A 20,648-nucleotide genomic window follows, 5' to 3' on the forward strand; every position below is an offset into this window, starting at 1 on the left:
GACAGAAATGGGATGGGCCCCCTTCTTGGTTCTGACTAGGAAAGGCCCAAACCCCTGAGATTGGGCCGTGAGGGCTTGGGCAGTCGTGTGGGACCACAGAGTGACTTTACACGTCTGGCAGGAGCGACAGGAAGAAGAGCCGGACAGCTGGGGAAATGCTTGCTGTGCCGCTGAGAAAAGCAGACCGCAGGATGGCTCATGGGCCTTGATGGCCTCGAAGGCAGACCACAGGTGGCAGGGGAGAGAAGCACGAGTGATGAGAGCGAGGGTGGGTGGTGGAGCACTGGGTGATTGGGACAGCCCTGTGCCAGCCAAGGGAGGGGACAGTGGGGCGGACCCTGGAGCAGGCTCGGCGGTGAGCGGGGGCTGTGCTGAGTCCCAGTGGCAGCGGGTGTTGGACTGTGGGAGAGCTTCCCTGTTTTCCTCGAGCCCTCCCCAGCATGGCTTCCTCTGTGGGAGGAAGAGAGCTGCTCCGTGGCATGAACTAAAACAAAATAAGACGCGTCTTCCCCCACTCTGTCTGTCTTCCCAGCTGTGATACTCCTGATGCCGGGCCCTGTTTGCTTTGCGCCAAGCGGCTGTGTGTCCCCGGCTGAGTGTCCCCTGCTGTGTCCCGTGGAGTTCCTGCGATTCCCCTTCTCCTCACCAGTACTCGCTTTAGTTTGCAGCGGGTTGCCTGGTGCCCTGAAGTGCTGGACCCTCTGCTCGTTTCAGGGATGGTGTCCATGGCCACCCCAAGCTCTGTGCTCCCGGATACTGTGTTTTCATCTCCAGACACACCTCTCGGTGTGTTCAGCCCACACTGCTCACCCTGGTGGTACTTCTAGAGAATCCTCCCCTCCCTGTCCCGGCCTGGGACCTGCCAAGCCGTGGGCCTCCATGTCCCTCCCCAGAGGGGACAGCTGTTAAAACCAAGCATCCTGCAGCTTTCCGTTGTTGCAGTCCGCGCACTACAGTGTTCCGGAGATACGAGTCCCTTTATGTGCTGATCTCTATCTCTTCCTTTGAGCACTGTTCACTTTTCCAGATGAAATCACTGGAAACAAAATAGGCCGTGCCAGATATTTAAGCTATTAAAGAAAAAAAAAGTGTCCCTGCTTTGTTCATGGTGCAAAGCAGTGTATTACCTCAGGCCTTGCTCCCCGAGCGCCCACTACAGGGGAGGCCTTTAGAGAGCTAGAGAGAAGCAAGAGACCCTGTCCTTTCTCGCAAGGGACTGATTGGGCATACAGCAATAGCCCGAGCCAAGGCTGGAGGCAGAGAGGACCTAGGGGCCCACGGGTGGTCCAGCCCAGGCGGGTGAGCCCCAGAACGGCTTCCCGCGTGGCTGGCAGTAGTCAGTCGGGAACCGAGCCGCACACACCCCTCGGCCCCCACTATGATTGTAAACCCATTTGGGGTTTAGTTTACATACGCAGGGTTGTTTATAAAAGAATTCTAACCACTGGCGCTAAAACATCTTCACAATAATGCTCCGATTACTTCCACCTGTGGATGGATTTTCATTCTGCATGAATCAAACCCGCAGAGACTTTTCAACTTTCCTCATCCTGAATCCATCCAGGAAGTTTTTACCCGAGTGTCTGCTCTGTGGTCAGACCTGGGGTGCTAGGACTCCAGCAGTGGACACAACAGACAAAAATCCCCTGCCCTCCCAGAGCCTCCATTCCAGACGGGGAGACGGAGAACAGACAAAGAACAAAAGGATCCAGTAAATGACAGAACTCGCTGGAAGGAAATAAGTGCTTGAGGGAGAAAAATAAAGTAGAGAAAGTCTGGGAGTGTGAGTGCTCCTGGTGGTGGGGGTGGGTACCAGAGGGGTCAGCCCTCAGGGGTGCCCGTGGACATCCTGTCTTGAAGCTGTGGGGCAGCACATAGTACAGAGGGATCCTCCCTCCGTTCAAGCAGAGGCCGCTAGGGAAACAAAAAGGGCATTTGTATTAACTAGCTCTTGTATTGTGGAAGAATCGCGTGGTGATAGTCACAGTTCTCATGGTTTAGAACATTATGAGGTGAGCTGTAAAGTCCCCTCCCCACGCCCAAGACACCCGCTAGAGCAAAGCAGAGGCCTCAGTGGGACTCTGTGCAGGGGTGCACTTTGGTGGACTCCGAGTGTTTTGTAATGCCAGTGCGTCACACCCCTGTACCATGCGACACCCACTGTTCCCATTTGAGAGGTGGGAACGTCTTTTGTGCTTGTACACACAGTTCCCGTCCTTCTCTCTCCTCCGGCTGCCCCTGTGCCCTGGAGAAGTGTGCCGGCATCTTCGATTCGTGAAGGACAGTGAGTAGTTTTCGGTGTTCTTTCTTTTTGTTGCTGTTACCAGAGATACCACCGTGAATACCTACATCTGACTCTTGGATGAACTCCTCTGTAGGATAAAGCTTCCGAGGAAGCAGCTGGGTCAAAGGCTCGGTGTTTCTCTTCTGTTGAATACTCCGTGCATTGAGAGGCGTGTAAGAACACGGAAGGAGAAACCTAGAGTGACCGCGCAGGTACGCTGCTTGGTCTCCACGAGCACATCTTACAGGCACTTGAGGCTCAGCGTTTTGAGACAGTAGCGCCGGCAGGGGGCTGAGTTACCCTGCAGCTTCTCAGCGGTGCCAGGGCGTCCCGCCCGATTCCTCAGGCAAGAACCCGGGCTCCCACCCTGCTGGATGCTGGGACGGTCCCAGCACTCATGGGATCTTTGCCCATGCCCTCCCTCTTCTGGAAAAGCCTCTCCCTTGTCTTTCATATGCCCGCTTGTCCTCACACCGGGGCTGTTTGTACTTCACTCTGTGTCAGCCTGCCCTGGTAAGACGTCAGCTGCAGGCGGGCCGGGCCTGCATCTGTCCTTCACGGCTCCCTCCTGGGGACCTAGACACCATGCCGGACACACGGTAGCTACTCAGACTCGGTCTGTAGAATGAATGGGGCAATCCAGCCCTTCCTTAAGGAATGATCCTCCCCTCATTCTGGGCCACACAGTGGCTTAGAAGAAATTCTAGTCATACCCCATTGTGGATAATGAAGAAACCAACCTTAGGTCCAGCGTGTGCTCATGGCTAGGCCTGCGGAGCAGCATGGAACCAGGTCAGCGGTGGCGGGGAAGGGGCAGCAGGGGGTCTCCTTCCTTCCATAGTTAGTTACGGAGGACTACGGGGGCTTTCCCCCAAGGCTGGCTAACTCTCGGGGAGACAGCAACATGGTGCCTTTGCTCTAAGTGTTCTTGCTTTATAGTAATAGAGTCTTTTGGCCTAATGACCCATTCTGTTTTTTCGGCTTGGGAACAAATTAAGGGCGTGAAGAGGGAGCGAGATGGACTTATGTAATGTGTACTTTTTGTTTACCTGATAGTTGCTATCAGGCCCAGAGGGGAAGAAGGTTATGCCAGTTCCCAGCCAGGGCCCAGGGCACCTTGGCAACCTCTGTTAACCTCTGAGACTCTGCATGCCCTTTTAGGAGTCGCTGTGACTCACCAGTGTTTATATACCTCAGTGGCAGAAGTTGCTGTAATGCAGGGATCTGGAAGTCTTTACCCCACCTCATTCCTGGATTCCAGGATTCCCAGATTCCTGTCAAGTGCCTCCTAGAATGGGTGCTTGGCATACATCTGTTGAGGGCCTGCTGTGTGCCAGGACACAGAAGGAGGACCTCGAATGTGCATTTCAGGAGGGTGGGGAGGAGAGGGGGTGATGGTCTGTGCGCTTAGGGTTTCCTTGCTCTCAAGCCTCAAGCTTGCTGCTCATGCGCCTTCCATGGACAGACGAGGTCCCAGGCAGAGCGCACCGTCCCTGCAGCTGGAATGTCAGGGCCTCCCAGGGGAGCCAGCCTGAGGGACAGCACACCGTCGCACTGACGACCAGCAGTTCACTGAGTGGCCGCAGCTGCCTTCCTCCCAGAGCCCTTGGAGAGGGAAGAGGGAAAGGCTGCAGGGCCTGTCCCATTTGCGCTCCCTCAGGTCTTGGTCGAGCACCTTCTCTGTGCAGCACTGGGTGTGCTAGACCTGAGTGGGAAGCCCGGGGCACTCTAGAACACCCCAGCCCCACCCCTCCCAGCCCGCAGGACTTCCTGGCGGCTCTTCCTGTCCCTTAACCAGCCTCTTGCTCACATCTCTCTCCCCTCCTGTTTTCTGTGACAGGAAACGCCTGTAGTCTTACCAGCAGGTCCTGAGCTTCGCCCTTCCATCTTGTCATTCAGTTATACAGACTCTCCATCAAAATGTTTACTTTGGTAATAAGTCATCCTAAAAATCAAGAAAAAAAGTCTTTACCAATTTCCCGATTTCTCCTTTTTCATAGCAGCTCATTCGTGTTTTATGGTACATTAATTCTTGACTTTCTTGGAGAAGTCTTAAATGAGTGTATTAGAATCTCTTGTCTTGTTCCCTGAAGTATCTTTATTTTCCCTAGAGATCAGCCCCAAATAAAAGTTGCCCTGTTGATCTTGGTCCTTTCATGGTTTGGGTTTTTATTTCATCATTATTTATTTCATGATTGTGAAGACCCTTGGTTATCAGTTTATGTTTATCAAAGAACAGGATTGATGTGTAGGAAGCTCTTCCAAGTTCCTGGACTGTGTTTCTGTGAGAGGCTGGCCATGGCCCCAGGTGGGCTTCCTGAAAGGAGTCTAGGCTTGCTGGTCACAAATGCAGTTTTAAAAATTGCTGTGATTGCCCCTCAGCCCCTCCCCGCCTTCTCTCCTCCCCACCCCAGCGTTATCTCAGCCCAAGGCTTGGCACTCCTACCCCAGGGAGACTCACTCCTGCTCTGGCATTTGGGATGGTTTTCTTGGTCCTCTTCTGGCCCAGGCCTGTCTGCTTGCTTCTGGCATCTCCACCAGCCTGCTGCTCTGCCCCGGAGTTGTTACAGGTTCCTTCTTGTTGGCCCACTGGACCCTTGCGGGGAGGAAAGGAGAGACGTGTGCCTCTCTCGAACTGGCACACATGTGATCTGGGGGAAGGAAACAAAGCTAGGGACAATCCATGGTGAACGTATTTTCTTGGCTTTGTTTTTCCCATCATGATGGGAGGAAATCAAGAATAACTCAACACACGCTACCTTGTCCTAAAGGTTCATCTCAGAATCTGTTGTTCGGAATTCAGATGGCATTTTCCTGTCACCAGGTTAGACTGTAAAAGCCTGTTCTGGTGTGTTCGGCACACAGTGTACTCCATGAGGCAGAGGGACACTGGGAGCAAGTGCAGCCTTTGTTCGGAGCTGATGGAACCGTTCAGCATTACATTCGAGTACTGTAGTTCAGTGTCTTCAGAAAGACGTGATCCGTCAGCTACGGGGTGCCAGACAGTGTGACACAGAATAAAGCAGGCTAGCTTCTGTCCCTGTCCTCGAAAAGAGCAGGACTGGCTCACTTGTTGGTCACTGTGGACTTTTCCAGAGTTCTCCCACATCCGTCATCTCCCCTGAGCCTCTTCGTACCTCGGGGAGGGAAGGGTGTGGGTGGCGTCCCTGCCTTACAGAGGAGGACGGGGCTCTGGGGGAACCATGACTGACGTCACAGAGGTGGAGCCGACATGCGTTTTCTACCCACTGCCGCGCTGCCTTCCCAGGAACTTCAGCATACCCCTGAGAAGCACCCAGCTGAAGAATAAACATACATTGTATGTTTTTTGGCATCGGTAGACCTATTTCACAAGAATTCAGTACCATTTGGCATTAGAAACCCACTTATTTCTCAGCATGTCTCCAGGCTTAGCAGTGGTTCTGGCTGGCTCAGGACCTGGAATGAATGAAGGCTGCAGAACCAGGAAATTTGCCTGACCTGATCTCCTTTGAAGGAACAGGTTTGTGAGTTCTCTTATTGCCCTCTGAAGCCTCAACTTCCCCGACTTACATGATTCTTTAATCCAGAGGGCACAAAAACCACATTCATTTTTTTTTAAGATTTTTTTTATTTGACAGAGAGAGAGATTACAAGTAGGCAGAGAGGCAGGCAGAGAGAGAGGGGGAAGCAGGCTCCCTGCTGAGCAGAGAGCCCGATGCAGGGCTTGATCCCAGGACCCTGGGATCATGACCTGAGCGGAAGGCAGAGGCTTTAACCCACTGAGCCACCCGGCCCCCCCCCCAGATTCATTTTTATGGTTACAGATATTTGCGTGTTTTGAGGGGTGAAATTCTGAGTAACATTCCCCGACAGTCTGAGGACCTTTGGGGATGTTTTGGACATCTCTGTTAATAAGACAGCCCCGAGAATTAAGCCCCCTTTGTGAGGGATTGGCCTCCCATTCAAGTGGGGCCTCCAGAGCTGGGAACGACTTGGGCCGATGAGCAGTGTTCTGCTGTGGTGGAGTAGTGTGGTATCAGATAGTCTGGCTTGAGTCCTGGCCTAGCATTTACAGGCTGTGGGCCCTTAACCAGTGATTTGAATTGTTGGAACCTCAGCTTCCTTCCGTTCATCTTTTGCAGAGTTCTTGAGAGAGAAAAATCCGTCTACGGGTCACATAGACCACTGGGTGGTGGTAAGAGGTGCTTGGTGCATGGGAGCAGCTGTGTTACTGATTTATGCCTACTTGGGCTCCCAGGTGGGAAGCAGAACCACAGCTTGATTGAAGCAGGCTTGCTTTGTTGGCCCCAGGCATGGCCACCTTCAGCCAGGGGGTTATCGTTTGGTTCTTAGTTACTGAACAGCTATGTGGTACCATTAGGCAGCTCTTCTAGTTCCTTCCTTGGTGGCCTTATTTTCCCGGGGGGTCTGAGCCTGGCTCCTGGGGTCCGGCCTGGTCTGCAACTGATTCCCACTCAGGAGGGGGCACACTCAAGTGAGCGTGCCCACACTAGAAGAGAGCACCAGTGTTGGCCTGAGCATTAGAGGGCTTTGTTCAGGAGGTTCGTTTGATCTTAGAGCACAGGCCGTGCCTGTGCCCTCTCCTCTTACCTTAGAGCTCTTTGTCTGCAATTCTAGGCACCATAGTCACATGAGTCCCCCCCTCGCTGTAAGGAGGGAATGAAGTGATCCAGGAAACAAGCTGTGGGGAGAAGCATGCCTCATGCTATCCGTGAGTGATGGAACTATGGATGCTCCTTCTTCCTGTTCTTCCCTTCCTCCACCAAACTCTCTTCTTGAGTTCTCAATGGAAGCATGGGTTATTTTTGTTTTTCTAAGTTGCAGATACATTTAAAAAAAAAAAAAAAAAAAAGGATACCCAAGCTGATTGGGTTCACTGAGGCCCCTTAACATGGGGGTATTGGCACTTTTTCTTGTCTCGTGTGACTCTGTAGACATTATAAGATTGTATGTTGGCTGTCATCAAGCCTTCATTAGCAATTTCAGTTTATTTAAGATATTATTAATTTGTCAGAGAGCACAAGCAGAGGGAGAAGCAGGCCCCTCTCCGAGGGACCTCCACCCACTGCCCCCCACCCCGACATGGGGGTCGACCCCAGGACCCTGAAGGCAGGGTCTGCCTGTCAGAGCTGAAAGCAGATGCTTAACTGACTGAGCCACCCAGGCACCCCTATTTTTTTAAAGATTTTATATATTTATTGGGAAGAGAGAGACAGAGATAGCAAGGGAGAGCTTGAGCGGGAGGCGAGGGCGAAGCAGGCTCTCCGGCAAGCAGGAAGCCCAACACAGCTGGATCCCAGGACCCTGGGATCATGACCTGAACCGAAGACAGATTCTTAACCAACTGAGCTGCCCAGGTGCCCCCCCACACCCCCACCGATTTCACTTTATTTAAGGCGCTAAAAAGGCAAAGACTATTTCCTCTGTTTGCATTTGACAGATTTAACATTTGGGTCTTTCCTGAAGATTTTCCCACTAGGCTAGCTCAGTTCTTGAAACTTAGGTCTTTGTCGAACGAATGAATCCGGCTCACCACAAGCAGCTGACAGTGGCAGGGCATCCCCTCTTTCCAGTTTTAAGTTCATACGAGACCGTTGTCACTGCGCCAATGACCCTTTCCAGTCCCCTCCATCTCTGAGCCTGCGTATGGCTGATGTGACTGCTTTGGGGCCAGGAAAAGTGGCCCCAGGTCATTTGGGCCCAGGAAAAGTGGCTGATCATTGGGCCACATTGAGTCATGGTCATTGTCAGTCAAATTCTGATCATAAAAGAACAAATCTCACTGTTTGTTGGGAGAACATTTCTTGTGTGAACCTTGAAGGCTGGGAGCTGATTCTTTTACTTCTGTAAAATCACTAGTCTTGGATTTCCTTGGTTTCCCTTGACCCATCTTGACCACCCTCCCTGCTTACAGATAGGAAGCCCTTCTCCTGGACACCCATGCAGAGCCCATCTGCCTGTCAGTCCCTTTCTAGCTTATCCCATACCCTATGGGGGAAAGCACTCTCATTCTTGCTTTCTTGATATGTTCGCAGCAGTTTGCTCACAGTACCCATAAACTGCTCATTAGGTGTCATGTACTATAATAGGAAGAACTTGCATTTTAGGACCACAGAACCTGGCCTTGAGTCATGACCTCACCATTCATCACCACTTATAACCTTAAACAAGTCACTTGACCTTCAGTTTCTCATCTGTGAAAAGGAAATAAGAGTATCTACCTCATGGGACTATTAAGAAAAATGAATGAGATTGTGGACTAAAGCTCAAATTGCACCTGAAGGGTAATTTTTTTTTTTAAGATTTTATTTATTTATTTGACAGACAGAGATCACAAGCAGGCAGAGAGGCAGGCAGAGAGAGAGGAGGAAGCAGACTCCCTGCTGAGCAGAGAGCCCGATGCGGGACTCAATCCCAGGACCCTGAGATCATGACCTGAGCCGAAGGCAGAGGCTTTAACCCACTGAGCCACCCAGGCATCCTGCACCTGAAGGGTAATTTGTAGCTTTAAATGCACAGAAAGAAGAAAAGAAGACAGGCAGAAAAGTAATGAGCTATGCTTCTATGTCCAGAGTTAGAGAAAGAACAACTTGAAGCCAAAAGTGGTAGAGGGAAGGAAATTAATAAAGGGAAGGAATCAAGGAAAAAGAAGACAGATATTCAATAGGCAGCTGAAAGTGAACTAAAAGTAGGTTCTTTGAAAAATAAAAATGCAAATTGATAAGTCTCTCAGACCGATCAAAACCTAATGTCAAGAATGAAAAGGAGGCACAGCTACGGGTCTCTCACTCTTTATAATGATCAGAGGAGGGTAGTGTGAACAATTTTATGCCAATGAATTTGAAAAAAAAAAAGATCACCTGGATTCCCTGGAAAACCACAACTCTACAAAACCTACACACAAAGAAATAGAAAATAGATGAATAGTCTTTTCCCTTTTAACCAGAATCTGTGGTTGAAAGTACTTCAAGAAAACTCTAGGCCCAGGTGACTTCACTGACAAATTCTGCCAAACATTTAAGGAAAAATTAAGCCAATCTTATGTAAACATAAGATTGAGATAAAAGCTCTTAGTAGAGTTATAGTAGAAACTTTCTAACCTAAAAAGTGGTAACCTTAAAATGCTGTGTAGCAAGCATCATTCTTCATGGTGAAATGTTGACAGCTCAGTCCTTGAGGCCCAGGTCAGCTTGACATTGGTACAGCTGTCACCCTGGGGCCTGTCACAGTTGCTAAGCACAGTGCCGGGGTGGGCACAGGGCCCCGGACTGAGGGAGCTTCACCACGTTGGGTATGTCCCACCATGGCACTCGGGCGAGGAAAGCCAGACTTGCCTCACCTCTGGAGCCCTCGCAAGCTCCAGTGTTACTTGGTTTTGTTACGTGGTGATTCTTTCTCCTAGGAGTTGAGTGTGTCTTTTTGTGCTGAGCCCAGGGGCAACCTCTTCTTGGCTCCTGGCACTTCGTAGGCTCTTGCTAAATCTTGTGCAGAACCGACCATCTGTTTGTGTCTAAACCATGGCTGTACCCTGGCAGAAAATGAATCCCTCTGCCTGAACTCTCCAGGTATGGAGCTGCTTCTCCATCCAGAGCAGCTGTTCCCCGTGGCTGTTCCCAGAACTGCCTACGCAGCCCTGCCAGTGGCTTGATTGAGCCACTTTGAGACTCCCCTGAGCCCAAAGGCCAGATAATTCCCAAGGAGTCTGCAGCAGAGACAGCTGGTCTGGGCAGGAGACTTTTTGCCACTGCAGATGGGGGCTGGCGTGCTCCCAGGAGGGCCCTGGCCAAGAGCATAGGATTGCTTAGAGAAGGGGGTGCTGTGAAACATGGCAGTAGGGCCCAGCCAGAGCGGCCCGTCGGGCTGTGTGATATCCTGGAGTTACAATGACACGCGGCCCTGTGATGACGGAGCAGAGGTCCAGACAGCCTGCTGGCAGGAAGAGTGGGCACGTGGCTCCCGGGCAGTTGCCTGGTCATAGTGTGCATGCAGTAGGGCACTCAGCTTTGAAGTACCGCCGTCGCTCTTTGAATTGATTGGCCACGCAATGCTCTGTTCAGCTTTAGACGCTGTCATATCCATCAGATTAAACCCTTTTAATAGCAACTAGATCTTAGGTTATAAGACACCAGATTTATTTAACTTCAGATAGATTTTGGAAAGCCTCTTGGTATGATGGAGAGAACATTACCTTAACAAACTGGTCAAATATTGTCTCTGCTGTTCATTACGTGGGTGACTGTCACTTCACCTCCCGAGCATCAGTTTTCTCAACTAGAGAGGTAAAAGGAATGATAGTGACGATAATTGCTGTCCAGTGACAATTACATTGTAACTTACTATGTCCACCCCTGCATGTCTGGCCTCATTTGACCGTCACTATAATTCTCTGATGCGTATTTCATATTCATCTCTCTTTTATAGATAAGGCCATGGAGGCACAGAGAGGTTAGGTAACTTGCCCACTGTTGCCCAGCTAGTGAGTAACAGGTCTGGGATTGGAGCCTGTGTTCCTATTCCTTACTATGCTTCTAGACTGTCTTGCAGGGAATTGTGAGAATTAAATGTGATCACATATGGAGAAGCACCTAGAACAAAGTCTTGCACCTTGCCGATGTAGCAGCGTGGATCTGTCTGCCTGCCCCACCCTGCCTAGGCCCTCCTGTGGCAAAGCTGAGGCTTTGGACTCCTGACCACGGTAGTTAGGCAAGCTCCGGATCTCTGGCTGCGTGATCGGAAGGCAGGGTGATGGGAAGGAAGGTGGAGTTCACTTTCCACCAAGAAGTCAGGGAGTCTCATGTGGCTCTGGACCACGATCTGTGATCCTGAATGTTGCGGGGGGTCCTTCAGCTTCCTCCCTCTATGAAGAGGTTAATGACCCCTTCTCTCTCGCCTGGATTTAGAACATCGCCTCATGACCCAGCATTGATCTCTTTCGCTTATTCGTCCTTACTCTCTCCAGCTGACCCTCACTCGGACGGTATCTGAATGAGCTGGTCTGGTCTTGGGGCCTCAGTGGCTGAGGTGAATCAGTCATGGGTGGGAGAGGGGAGACAGTGCCCAATACATGTGAACCACGAGGGAAGCGGGGGGTGGAGTCAGGGCTCCAGGGCAGATCATTGGTCCTGCCAGGTAGGTGGGGCAGGCTGGCGCCTGGCGAGTCCAGAGATGCAGGGATTCGGCCTGCGTTCACGTGTTCTACCTGTGCTCTGTCTCTCTCTCCATGGGATGAGGAGGATTGTTCAGTAAGGTTATCAGTCTGTTGGTCTAAGAACCTGAACTGTTCTCCCGAAAGCTCTTTGAGCTCTTCAGCAAGATGTTGAGAAGGCACAGTTGTTAATGTGAAACACACATACACACGCATGTAACGTGTGTATACAGACATTATTATTGATGTTTCTCTCATCTCAAGGGAACTTTTGCGACTGCGCTGTACCAAGGCAGTGATGGGAATGCAAGTGTTAGGATGGAGATGGCTTGCTTATTACAAAAACCACAATGTGCTTTTCTTTTATAGGTTTGTCTACGGATTTTGAGCATCCGAAGTTGACCTCTGCTTTAAGCACTTGCTGCTGCTCCCTCACTGCCTGAAGAGATGTCTGTTGCTTACGATGATTCCGTTGGAGTAGAAGTATCCAGCGATAGCTTCTGGGAGGTAATGACCGCGCTTGCTTCCTCATGAACCCAGAGACCAGGCTGATGGTGCCTGACAGACCTGACTTCTCTTGGCCAGAATTGCGGGGGAAAGGGGGGGCGGAGATGAGCAGACTCCAAACAGGCCAGGTCTCTGTGGTCAGATCCAGATGGCGGCAGGTATGGCTAAGCCATCAGCGCGGGTGTTGAACTTACCTGGCAAGGAAAGAGTGATAAAGAGACTAGAGGTTGGGGCGCCTGGGTGGCTCAGATGGTTAAGCGTCTGCCTTCAGCTGAGGTCATGATCCCAGGGTCCTGGGATCAAGCCCTGCATTGGGCTCCCTTCTCAGTGGGGAGTCCGTTTCCCCCTCTCCCTCTGCAATTCCATCCTCTTGTGCTCTCTGGCTCAAGCCCTCTGTCAAATAAATAAATAAAATCTTAAAAAAAAAAAAAAAGAGAGAGAGAGAGAGGCTAGAAGTTCTTGTCAGGGTCTTATCAGTCTGTCAGTCTCGGATATTCCTTCTCATGCTTAGCCATGACATGACTTGGTGCTGCACACGCTCATTACTGGGCTTGGCCGGAGAGGTAGTGTTACTTCCGACTTGGGTGTGGAAAAGTGGATGGTGGTGATGTGACCTCATGCTGGACAGTGCGGGCAGGTGGCCAGAGGGCCGAGCCACTGCCCTTGAGCCTGTCAGAGCATCTTCCTATGAGTCTATACCCTTGAGGAACTCCTTTCCTGATTAGATATTGGGGGGGCGGTGTTTTGTCCTAGAAGTCACTCTCCCTGAGCCCACTTTTTCCTCCTTGCTGCTTAAAGGAAAGTCCATTTTCTTGTGGCAAAACCTCTGGAACTTGCCAGGCAGCTGGGGGCTTAGTGGAAGGAGCACCGGCTTTGTAGTTGGAAAGATCTGGGTTCTGATCCCAGCTGTTCCATTGCTTGCTGTGTGACTTTAGGCGAGTTGCTTGACTGATCTGAGCCTCAGATCTTCATCTCTAAAGGGGGATGATACTGGCCTTCGAGGGAAACTGCAGGATAAAACAAGAGTATACGTATCAGCACCCATGTGGGTGCTTTCCTGAACCCAGACGCTCAAGCGGTACATGAGATGGGGAGGATGCCTGGGGTTTCTAGGGACTAGCACGAGCTAGTTTTATAGACTTTTTTAATTGATTAGGTGTATAATTTTATCTGAGACCAAATACCATGTGATATTATTGTCTAAGAGAGACAGTGATCACAGGTGCCCAGTTTTTAAAAAGATGGTCAAGGAACTCAAAATCCTATTAACACTTTATGGGGTGCCTGTGTGGCTCAGTTGGTTAGGCATCCGACTCTTGATTTTGGCTCAGGTTATGATCTTGGTGTCATGAGATGGAGCCCTGTGTTGGTCTCTGTGCTCAGCGCAGGAGAGATTCTCTCTCTCTCTCTCTCTCATAAATCTTTAAGAAATTCTGTTAACACTTTTCTTAAAATTGGGCAGAAGGTCATTATCAACTTTTAGCTGAATAGTTCATTTTATTAAAAGTATGTGTTTCATGAGCAGCTACTGTGTGCTAGGTCCTTTAAGGCACCAGTGGGAAATGGGACAGCTCGGCTGGCAGCGGCCTTCCTGGTGGGTATCCAGGCCAGAGCTCAAATTTCAGCAGCCAGAGAGGTGCATCTGCCCCGGTAAACATTTCACAGACGGCAACAGTAGAATCACAGTTGAGTCCCAGCCACCTGCAGCAGCAGCTCCCTGGCATGGTTAGGCGCATTCTCATGGCACCGGGGCGGGGTGGTGGTGGTGAGATTCCCAGAGCTGTTAACAAGATACAGTTTGGAGGTGCCTCTGGGACAGTGCTGAAACTTAGGACTGCCTCTCAGCTCTGTGTGCAGGTCCCGGTTCACGGGCAGGACCCGTCTTGCTTGCTTGCCCCCAGGGAGCCTGTGGCCTTGCTAGCCTTGCAGAAGCACCTGGGGAGCCGGCAAGGGCTGCACAGAGCTTTCCTGGCGGTTCCTGGGAGGCTGGTCTTTGGAAAAGCAGGTCCTTGCCAGTTTCAACACCGAGCCCAAACTAGATAGTATCCTTTAGAGCTGTGGGAGAACTTTGTATCTGCGGTGACATTACCCTCGGTACTAATCAGTACCTGCCTGGAGCTAGATGGCGCAGAAACTGGCACACAGAGCGGAGCTGGTGAGCCGCGGGCCAGGGAGGCAGCCGGATAGGTTCAGATGCGTCCTTTGGAGCCGGATGGCCTGGGCTTGAGTCCCTGCCTTGGGGGCGGAGGGGGCACTTTGGGCAAGTTACTAATTTTTCTTTGCCTCAATTCCTAATCTGAAAAGTGGGGGTAAAAATGGTACCTATATCCTGGTGTCGTAAGGGTTTCACAAGGAAGGCACACATGTAAAGTGGTGTAGGGCGTCGGGGCAGGTGCGGGCTGGGAGCTCTGTCCCTCCGACGCGGGAGCTGGGGGTCACCTGCGCCTGCGGGGTGCCCTTGGGAGCTTCGTTTGAATCACCCAGTTGAGGGCAGCAACTGCTCTGGAGAAGTTAGGCCGCTAACACAGGGCTGTTACAGAAGTCTTTAGCTGCTGCTTTAAAAAAGAAGAAGTTGCCGGCATATATTAAATCAAGCAGCTTTAACAAGTCCTGTCGCTGATTTAAGCTCTCAGGCTCCCTGTTAAATTCTTAACGGCGATAATGTCAGTGGACAAGAACATCTCCTTTGGCTGAGGAATGCTAAGGCAATGGTTTATTTTCTAGTCAGGCCCCGCTCATCTTGGGACGCTCTGAAATGACCCTCAGCTTGTAGAGATCAGCGGTGCCCTCCGTCGTCGCCCTCCGCCTCCCCGGCGGCTGTTCACTGAACGGAGGAGCAATTCCTCAGGGTGAGCCCATCCCATTCAGCTGTAGTGACGCGGCTGCGTGTTGCCAGCCCCGTATCTCTCCAGGCTGCCAGCAGGGTCCCTCTTTCCCCCAGGAGGTGTCCTCTCACTGAGGTGACCCTCAGACCAGTACAGATCTACAGAAAGCCTTGTGGTCTCAAGGTGGAAAAGTTGTTGGGCTTAGTTTTACTCCTTTCCACTGAAAGGTGCTCACTGGAGTGGGTCATTCCAGAATCATCTTCTGCATGCTGGCTATGTGCCTGCACAGGCGGGACCTGACCCCGTGCACCAGCAGCTCTTGGCCGTGACATCTTGAGGCAAGCTTTCATGGGAGGAGACCGACACTAGACGGATGGTTGTGTGGAGGCTGTAAGATTTGCTGGGGGCACAGCAGGCAGTGGGCTCCCGCTGGGGGCGGGGCAGGAGAATGCGGTGGAAGATGAGCGGGATTGGTACTCACTAAGCACTCACGTGTTTGCTCGGTGAATGTGTGAGCAAGTCCTGGGAGGAGAGAGCACTCACAGGGACTAATACCTAATGGAAGTGTTTGTAGGTATTCGGAGGGCATTTCTGTATTACCCAACACTTACAGTGAGCCGTTTAGAAAAGGGGAGCGGGCTCTGAGTCCCGCAGGGAAGGCTCCTGGAGGAGAGAGGACGATGGCCTCCATGGAGCGGGGTAGTCAGTGGGGCCAAGCCACAGTCTGCCTCTGAGCGTCATGACATTCAGAGGCGAAGGACGTGCTGCCCAGCATCACCAGAGAAGGCGTGTGGGGTAGGTAGGGCTGGACTTTGAGATGGGATGGCATTCCGAGTTGGAGCAAGTCTGGAAGCCAGAATGAGCTTGCCCTTGCAGAGGGATGTTTTGGAGGCCAGAAGTCATATGGGATTGGGTAGGATGGGGGCAGGGGAGGCTGTTCCCCACGTGGGTGGCTGCTTCAGCAAGCTGGAGCCTGGTATGTCCTCGCAGTCTTCCCGGTGTGGAGTAGGGCAGCTCAGTTACTTCTGGCGAATCTTCTGGCTCACCCCAGGAGCCTGAGGGCCCTCCTACTGTGTCCTCAGTTTCTAGGCCCTGCGCCTGGGTCTTCTCCTAGGCCCTGGGGCTGGTGGGGAGAGAGAGAGCCTCGACTGCAGGTTGTGGCCTTTTCAAGTGTCACCAGGCCTTCCTAGAGAGCCTGGCCTCCTCTACTTTCAGTGGGCTCTGGACACACAATGGCGGGTTTGTGGCCCGCAGGCCTGCCGCTGCCTGAGTCTCCAAGGGCTCACTGGCAGCCAGGCTGGGAGGACAAACCACTAATTTCAGGAACTGGGTCCTGAGCCTGCTTCGTCCCGGGGGCAGGGTTCTGCTCAGCTGTCAGCCATCTGTGCGGTTAGAGCTCAGATCTCCCCGGAGAAGCCAGGCCGGGCTGACCTGTACTGCGTCCTCTGGGGGCACAAAGAGCCTTTGAGGAGAAGAGTATTTGCGGATAAAGAGAACATAAATATCTTGATGGAAATGTTCTAAGAATGTTAGCCCGCAAGAGCTGGCCTGTGACTGCGGTATGTACCGTCTCCTTCAGAGAAGGCTCTCCCGGCAGCTTCCTCTCCGGCTGTGGAGACACTGTCACACGGCACACCCCCGCATGGAGTGGCCTGCGCTGCTCCCATCCCTCTGGGACAATTGTGTAGGTGACATATTTAGAAGATGCCACTGCCCTGTGTAGGTGGGTTCCATGGAGGCTGATTTGGCACCTGCCATGGTCCAGACCCACAGCTGAGTCCTGGAGTCCCGAGACGAGTATGTAGTCTTGAGGCCTCAGAGCCAACATTTGCCACGTCGGGCAGTTACAGGGCAGCAAGGACCAGGGGACGCATCAGGCACGAGGCAAGAAATTGCCTTGCCTCCATTTGTTCTCCAGCCACCCCCCGCTTAGACCCGGACTGAGTGCCCCCCCCACCCGTGTGTGATGGCCTGTTCGTGGGTGTATCAGCTTGGTTGTAATCCCCACTGTGCTTGGGCAGAGCTCCCAGCGGGCTGGTGGCATGCCTCGGTTTCCCTGACGTTTCTCAAGGAAGCACTAACTCATTCTTTCAGGCAAACGAGCATCTGCTGGGCCACGACCAGGGATTGGGGCGCGGGCGTCCTCTGTGCCGTGTCCAGTCTGTTCTCTGCCCAGGGCCCGGGCAACTCACCCGGAGAAGCAGGCCTGTATGACTCCACGGGGATTTCTGGGTTTCTGTGTCTTCCTTTTTCATTTGAACGTTTAAAGATCGATGATGCCGTTACTGTTGCAAGCTGTTGAAGTCTAGATTTGTGCTTTAAAACTGTCACGTAGCACCGGGTGCGTCTGCAGGGTGAGGAGCCTCCTTTTCCTCACCCTCCTACTTGATAAGTACAGTTCCAGGACCAGACGGCGGGCGGTCAGCATGGGCAGTGAGAGCTGAACGCCGGAGCTGGGACTGGAGTGAGGCCTCTGGGGCAGTGGCAGGACTGGGGCTGGGCGGAGTCAGCCGGAGCACAGACCAGTGAACACCTGCAGGCCAGCCAGGAACTGGGTCTGTAACCCTCTGAGAGCCTGGCCAGGCAGAGACTATTACTGCCCTTTGAGGATGGCGAGCCCAGTGAGGTTGGGGCTGGTCCATGTGGTGGTTCCGGGGAGCACCACGGTGAGGAGCTCCTAGACCCTCTGTTCCAGGGCAGGGCAAGTTGGGAGCCCAGAGGGCACGTGAGCTGGAAGGCAAAGGGGAGAAGCAAGTGAAGTGGAATCCTACGGAAACGAGGACTGCCAGAGCACAGTCTGAAAGCAAGGCCCGGACTTGGTTTTCCAAAGATCTTCCTCACTCCCCCGTGCTTTCAAGCACACAGCACATTTCACAACCCTAAAGTCCCTGGTGACCCCTTTTGGGGAGGAAAGCTCAGAGCAGGGGTCGGGATAGGCTGGGATCGGAGGCCCTGCTGGCCCCGGGGGACGCCCTGCCGGTGTGTGCGGGATGTGGCATCTCGAGGAACATGGTGGGGAGGTGGTGATACTGCCAGGCCCGCGCCACGAGCCTCCCGGCCGGCCTGGACACGGATGGCCTGGGATCAACTAACTCGGGTCCCGGACTTGACAGCAAGCCTTGTCAGCGTAAATGAAGCCGCGGCTGGATGTGCCCACACAGCTCTTTCCAGCTCGGCAGAAGCGTTAGCTAGCTGCTCGTTTGTCGTGTGTGGCGCTGCTCTCGGGTGCTGCTCCCGGAGCGGGTGCTTTCTGGCTTTTGTGAGGAGAGCTGGATCCACCCGCTGGATTAAGAACTTGGTAAATAAAGGCTCATGAGGCACTTGGTCACGCATGCCTCCAGCTGAGCACGGAGCAGTCTCCCGGTCCACCCCCCGCCGTGTACCCGGATGGGGAATCCGGCTCCCAGCCCCGTGCCGACACTGAGACGACCCCACGGGGCGCCCTCTGCGTGTCTGGCGTGGAGGATGGAGGAGAATGAAGGCACAGCCCTTGCCCTCGCCTCACTGTTAGCACATTTAGGCGTGCAGCCGCGGAAGTCCGTACAAGAGTAACAGGGGAGGGTTGAGCTGAGGGGAAGCTTCCCAAGGGGGTGGGATCTCGTCTGGCTCATGCTCCGTGGGCCTTGGTGTCCTGCCGCAGGCCTCCAGAAAGCAGCCTTGCCCCTCAGAGTCCCCTTCTACTCCTACCACAAACATCATTTGCTTCCGGCAGTCCCGACCAGCCAGAGGATTCCTTCCAGAACTTGTTGCCCTCTGTAACTGGGTTGTTTTATCTGACCATAAGTCCCAGGAGGGTGGGGACCACAACAGTTTGTTCACCATTATCCCTCGTCCCTCACACAGTCCTTGGCACATGGTTAGGTGTTCTTACACATTGGTGCGCGGCAAGGGGGTGGGGCCGAGCTCTCAAAAATTGAGTTATGAGGGCTTCAGGGGGCAGCCAGCCAGCTGGTATCATTGACAGACTCTTCAGGTAGAAATCCTGGAATTACAGAGGGCCCTTGGAGATCATCGGATCCTGTCCCCTCTCTTCATTTGTCTCCCAACGGACACAATGGAGAAATGGCCAGGTCTGGTTAAGTGGTGCCTGAGCTGGGCTAAGAGCACGCCCGACTGGGAGGAAAGCCCGCCCAGCCCAGTGTTCAGTCCTTGTGGAATCTGTTCTGCCTCCAGCTTTCGGCCGAGGGAGGCGGGAGAGACAAGTGTACAAGGTCATTTCTGTGGGGGCAGGGCCAGATCTTTGCCTCTCCCTCCTAAGAGGTGACCTTATGGGGGGGTGGGGCGCTGAGGGACTCAAAACAGATAACAGAAACTCATTCAGCCAGTCTCTGTTGCCTTCTGCGGGACTGCCCTTAAGGCATCCCAGAAGTGTCATCTTTCATCCTTGTCTTTCAGAAGAGCTGGTTGAGAATATCCTGGAGCCTCTCAGTGTACTTTACCAGCTTTGGATAAAACAGTGGACTCTGACTCTGTGGAGTCAGGGAGGGAGGGACAACACCAAGGGCTTTTCCTTCTGTCGGGTCAGCACAGCACAGCTGCCTCACCCTTGAACCTGCCTCTCCAGAACATAGAAGGTGCTGTTGTGGTGCTTCAGCCTTCAGGGTCACAGGTTAAAGGGCATGAGCCTTCTGAGAGTGAAATCAAGGTCATCTTTGGCAAGTGGTCTTAGGAGTTTACAGGTTTGGGGTTCCTGACATGAACCTCAGTGACACACAGTGGAATCAGGAGCAGGGCCTGTACATTACTTTTCAGTCTTGAACTTCGCCTGTGGCCTTCCCTGGGGCCCAAGGGGCTGGTTGGAAGCACACACATCACCTGACGACCCATTAAGTCTTGGCTTTATCCTGTCTGCTCTTGGCCTGAGGAAGGTTCTGGAAGGTGGGCTCTGCCTTTTTCTGGCTGCGTGATCATGGGTGACTTTGCGCCTTTTAAACCTCAGTTTCGTTTTCTGTAAAATGGCAACACTAACAGTAGCCACTGCTGGGGATTGTCGCAGGACTAAATGAGTGGCCCACGAAGAGCTGTGGCCTGCTGCCTCGCAGAGTGTGAGGAGCTCTATTATGATGCTCCTGCTGATGAAGACCCGTGCGCCGTGCCTGTGGCTGGAGGTCTGCAGTCCAGCTGGGGCGGGGGCTACCATGCACGACTGTGACCCATGTGGGACACGCTGTGGCTGCGCGCCATGGGAACAGTGTGTGGAAGGGCCCTCGTGGCCCCCCGGTGGACCGGCAAGCAGGAGCCTGTGGTGGGGAATTGGTCCCGACTGTCTGCCAGTGTGGGTGATGCAGGCGCTCCTTCTTGGTGGTCCAGCGGGGACAGCAGGCATCAGGGAAGCCTCCACGGGGAAGACAAGCCAAGCCTTAATAGAGAACTGGAACTGGGGCAGGTAGGACGGGACTCAGCCACCCATGCCCTTCACTGTCTCTCTCCCTGCCTTGGACACTAGTCCCTTTCCTAGTGATAGGACTTGTGTTAGCAGCAGCTCTTGTAAACTCTGTATCCTTGCTTTGCGTGCAACTGTTCTTAATTCCTATCGAGGCTGTCATGCTCCCTGTCGTTCTGTTTGTTTCTCCGCTCCTGGTGAGGTCTGTGCAGGTTGAGGTGTCTACACCTAGTCCTGCGGTTCTTGCTGCTTGCCCCTGCCCCCCCACGTTCACCCACACATTCCCCAGGGAGGAGACTCCTGCATGCCCGCGGCCCAAGAGAACATTTCTGTGGGGCTCTGACTCAGGGACAAGATTGCTAGGTCCTCAGAGGGCATGTGTATGCTTAATGACTTAATTGCTGCCTGCTTGCTCCCAGGCTGGTTCCCAGGCCCGCTCCAGGCTGTTTTCCACCAGCGTGTACGGTGAGCGTCCTGTGTGCCCCCTCTGCCCCACACTTG

The 20,648-nt window shown here is 52.9% G+C and overlaps 1 protein-coding gene across 9 annotated transcripts in view; it reads left to right on the forward strand.

Moving 5' to 3' along the window:
- PACSIN2 (protein kinase C and casein kinase substrate in neurons 2) overlaps positions 1–20,648 on the forward strand; it is a 130,476-nt gene that overhangs the window by 80,759 nt on the left and 29,069 nt on the right. For all 9 annotated transcript variants that reach the window (XM_046010531.1, XM_046010530.1, XM_046010538.1 and 6 more), the window contains exon 2: positions 11,802–11,939. In XM_046010531.1, the coding sequence (XP_045866487.1) occupies positions 11,880–11,939 (60 nt within the window). In that variant the 5' untranslated portion in view covers positions 11,802–11,879. The remainder of the gene's footprint in view (positions 1–11,801; positions 11,940–20,648) is intronic.

This window comes from Meles meles, chromosome 7 (assembly GCF_922984935.1).
Source record: "Meles meles chromosome 7, mMelMel3.1 paternal haplotype, whole genome shotgun sequence".
In the NCBI taxonomy this organism is placed as follows: Eukaryota; Metazoa; Chordata; class Mammalia; order Carnivora; family Mustelidae; genus Meles; species Meles meles.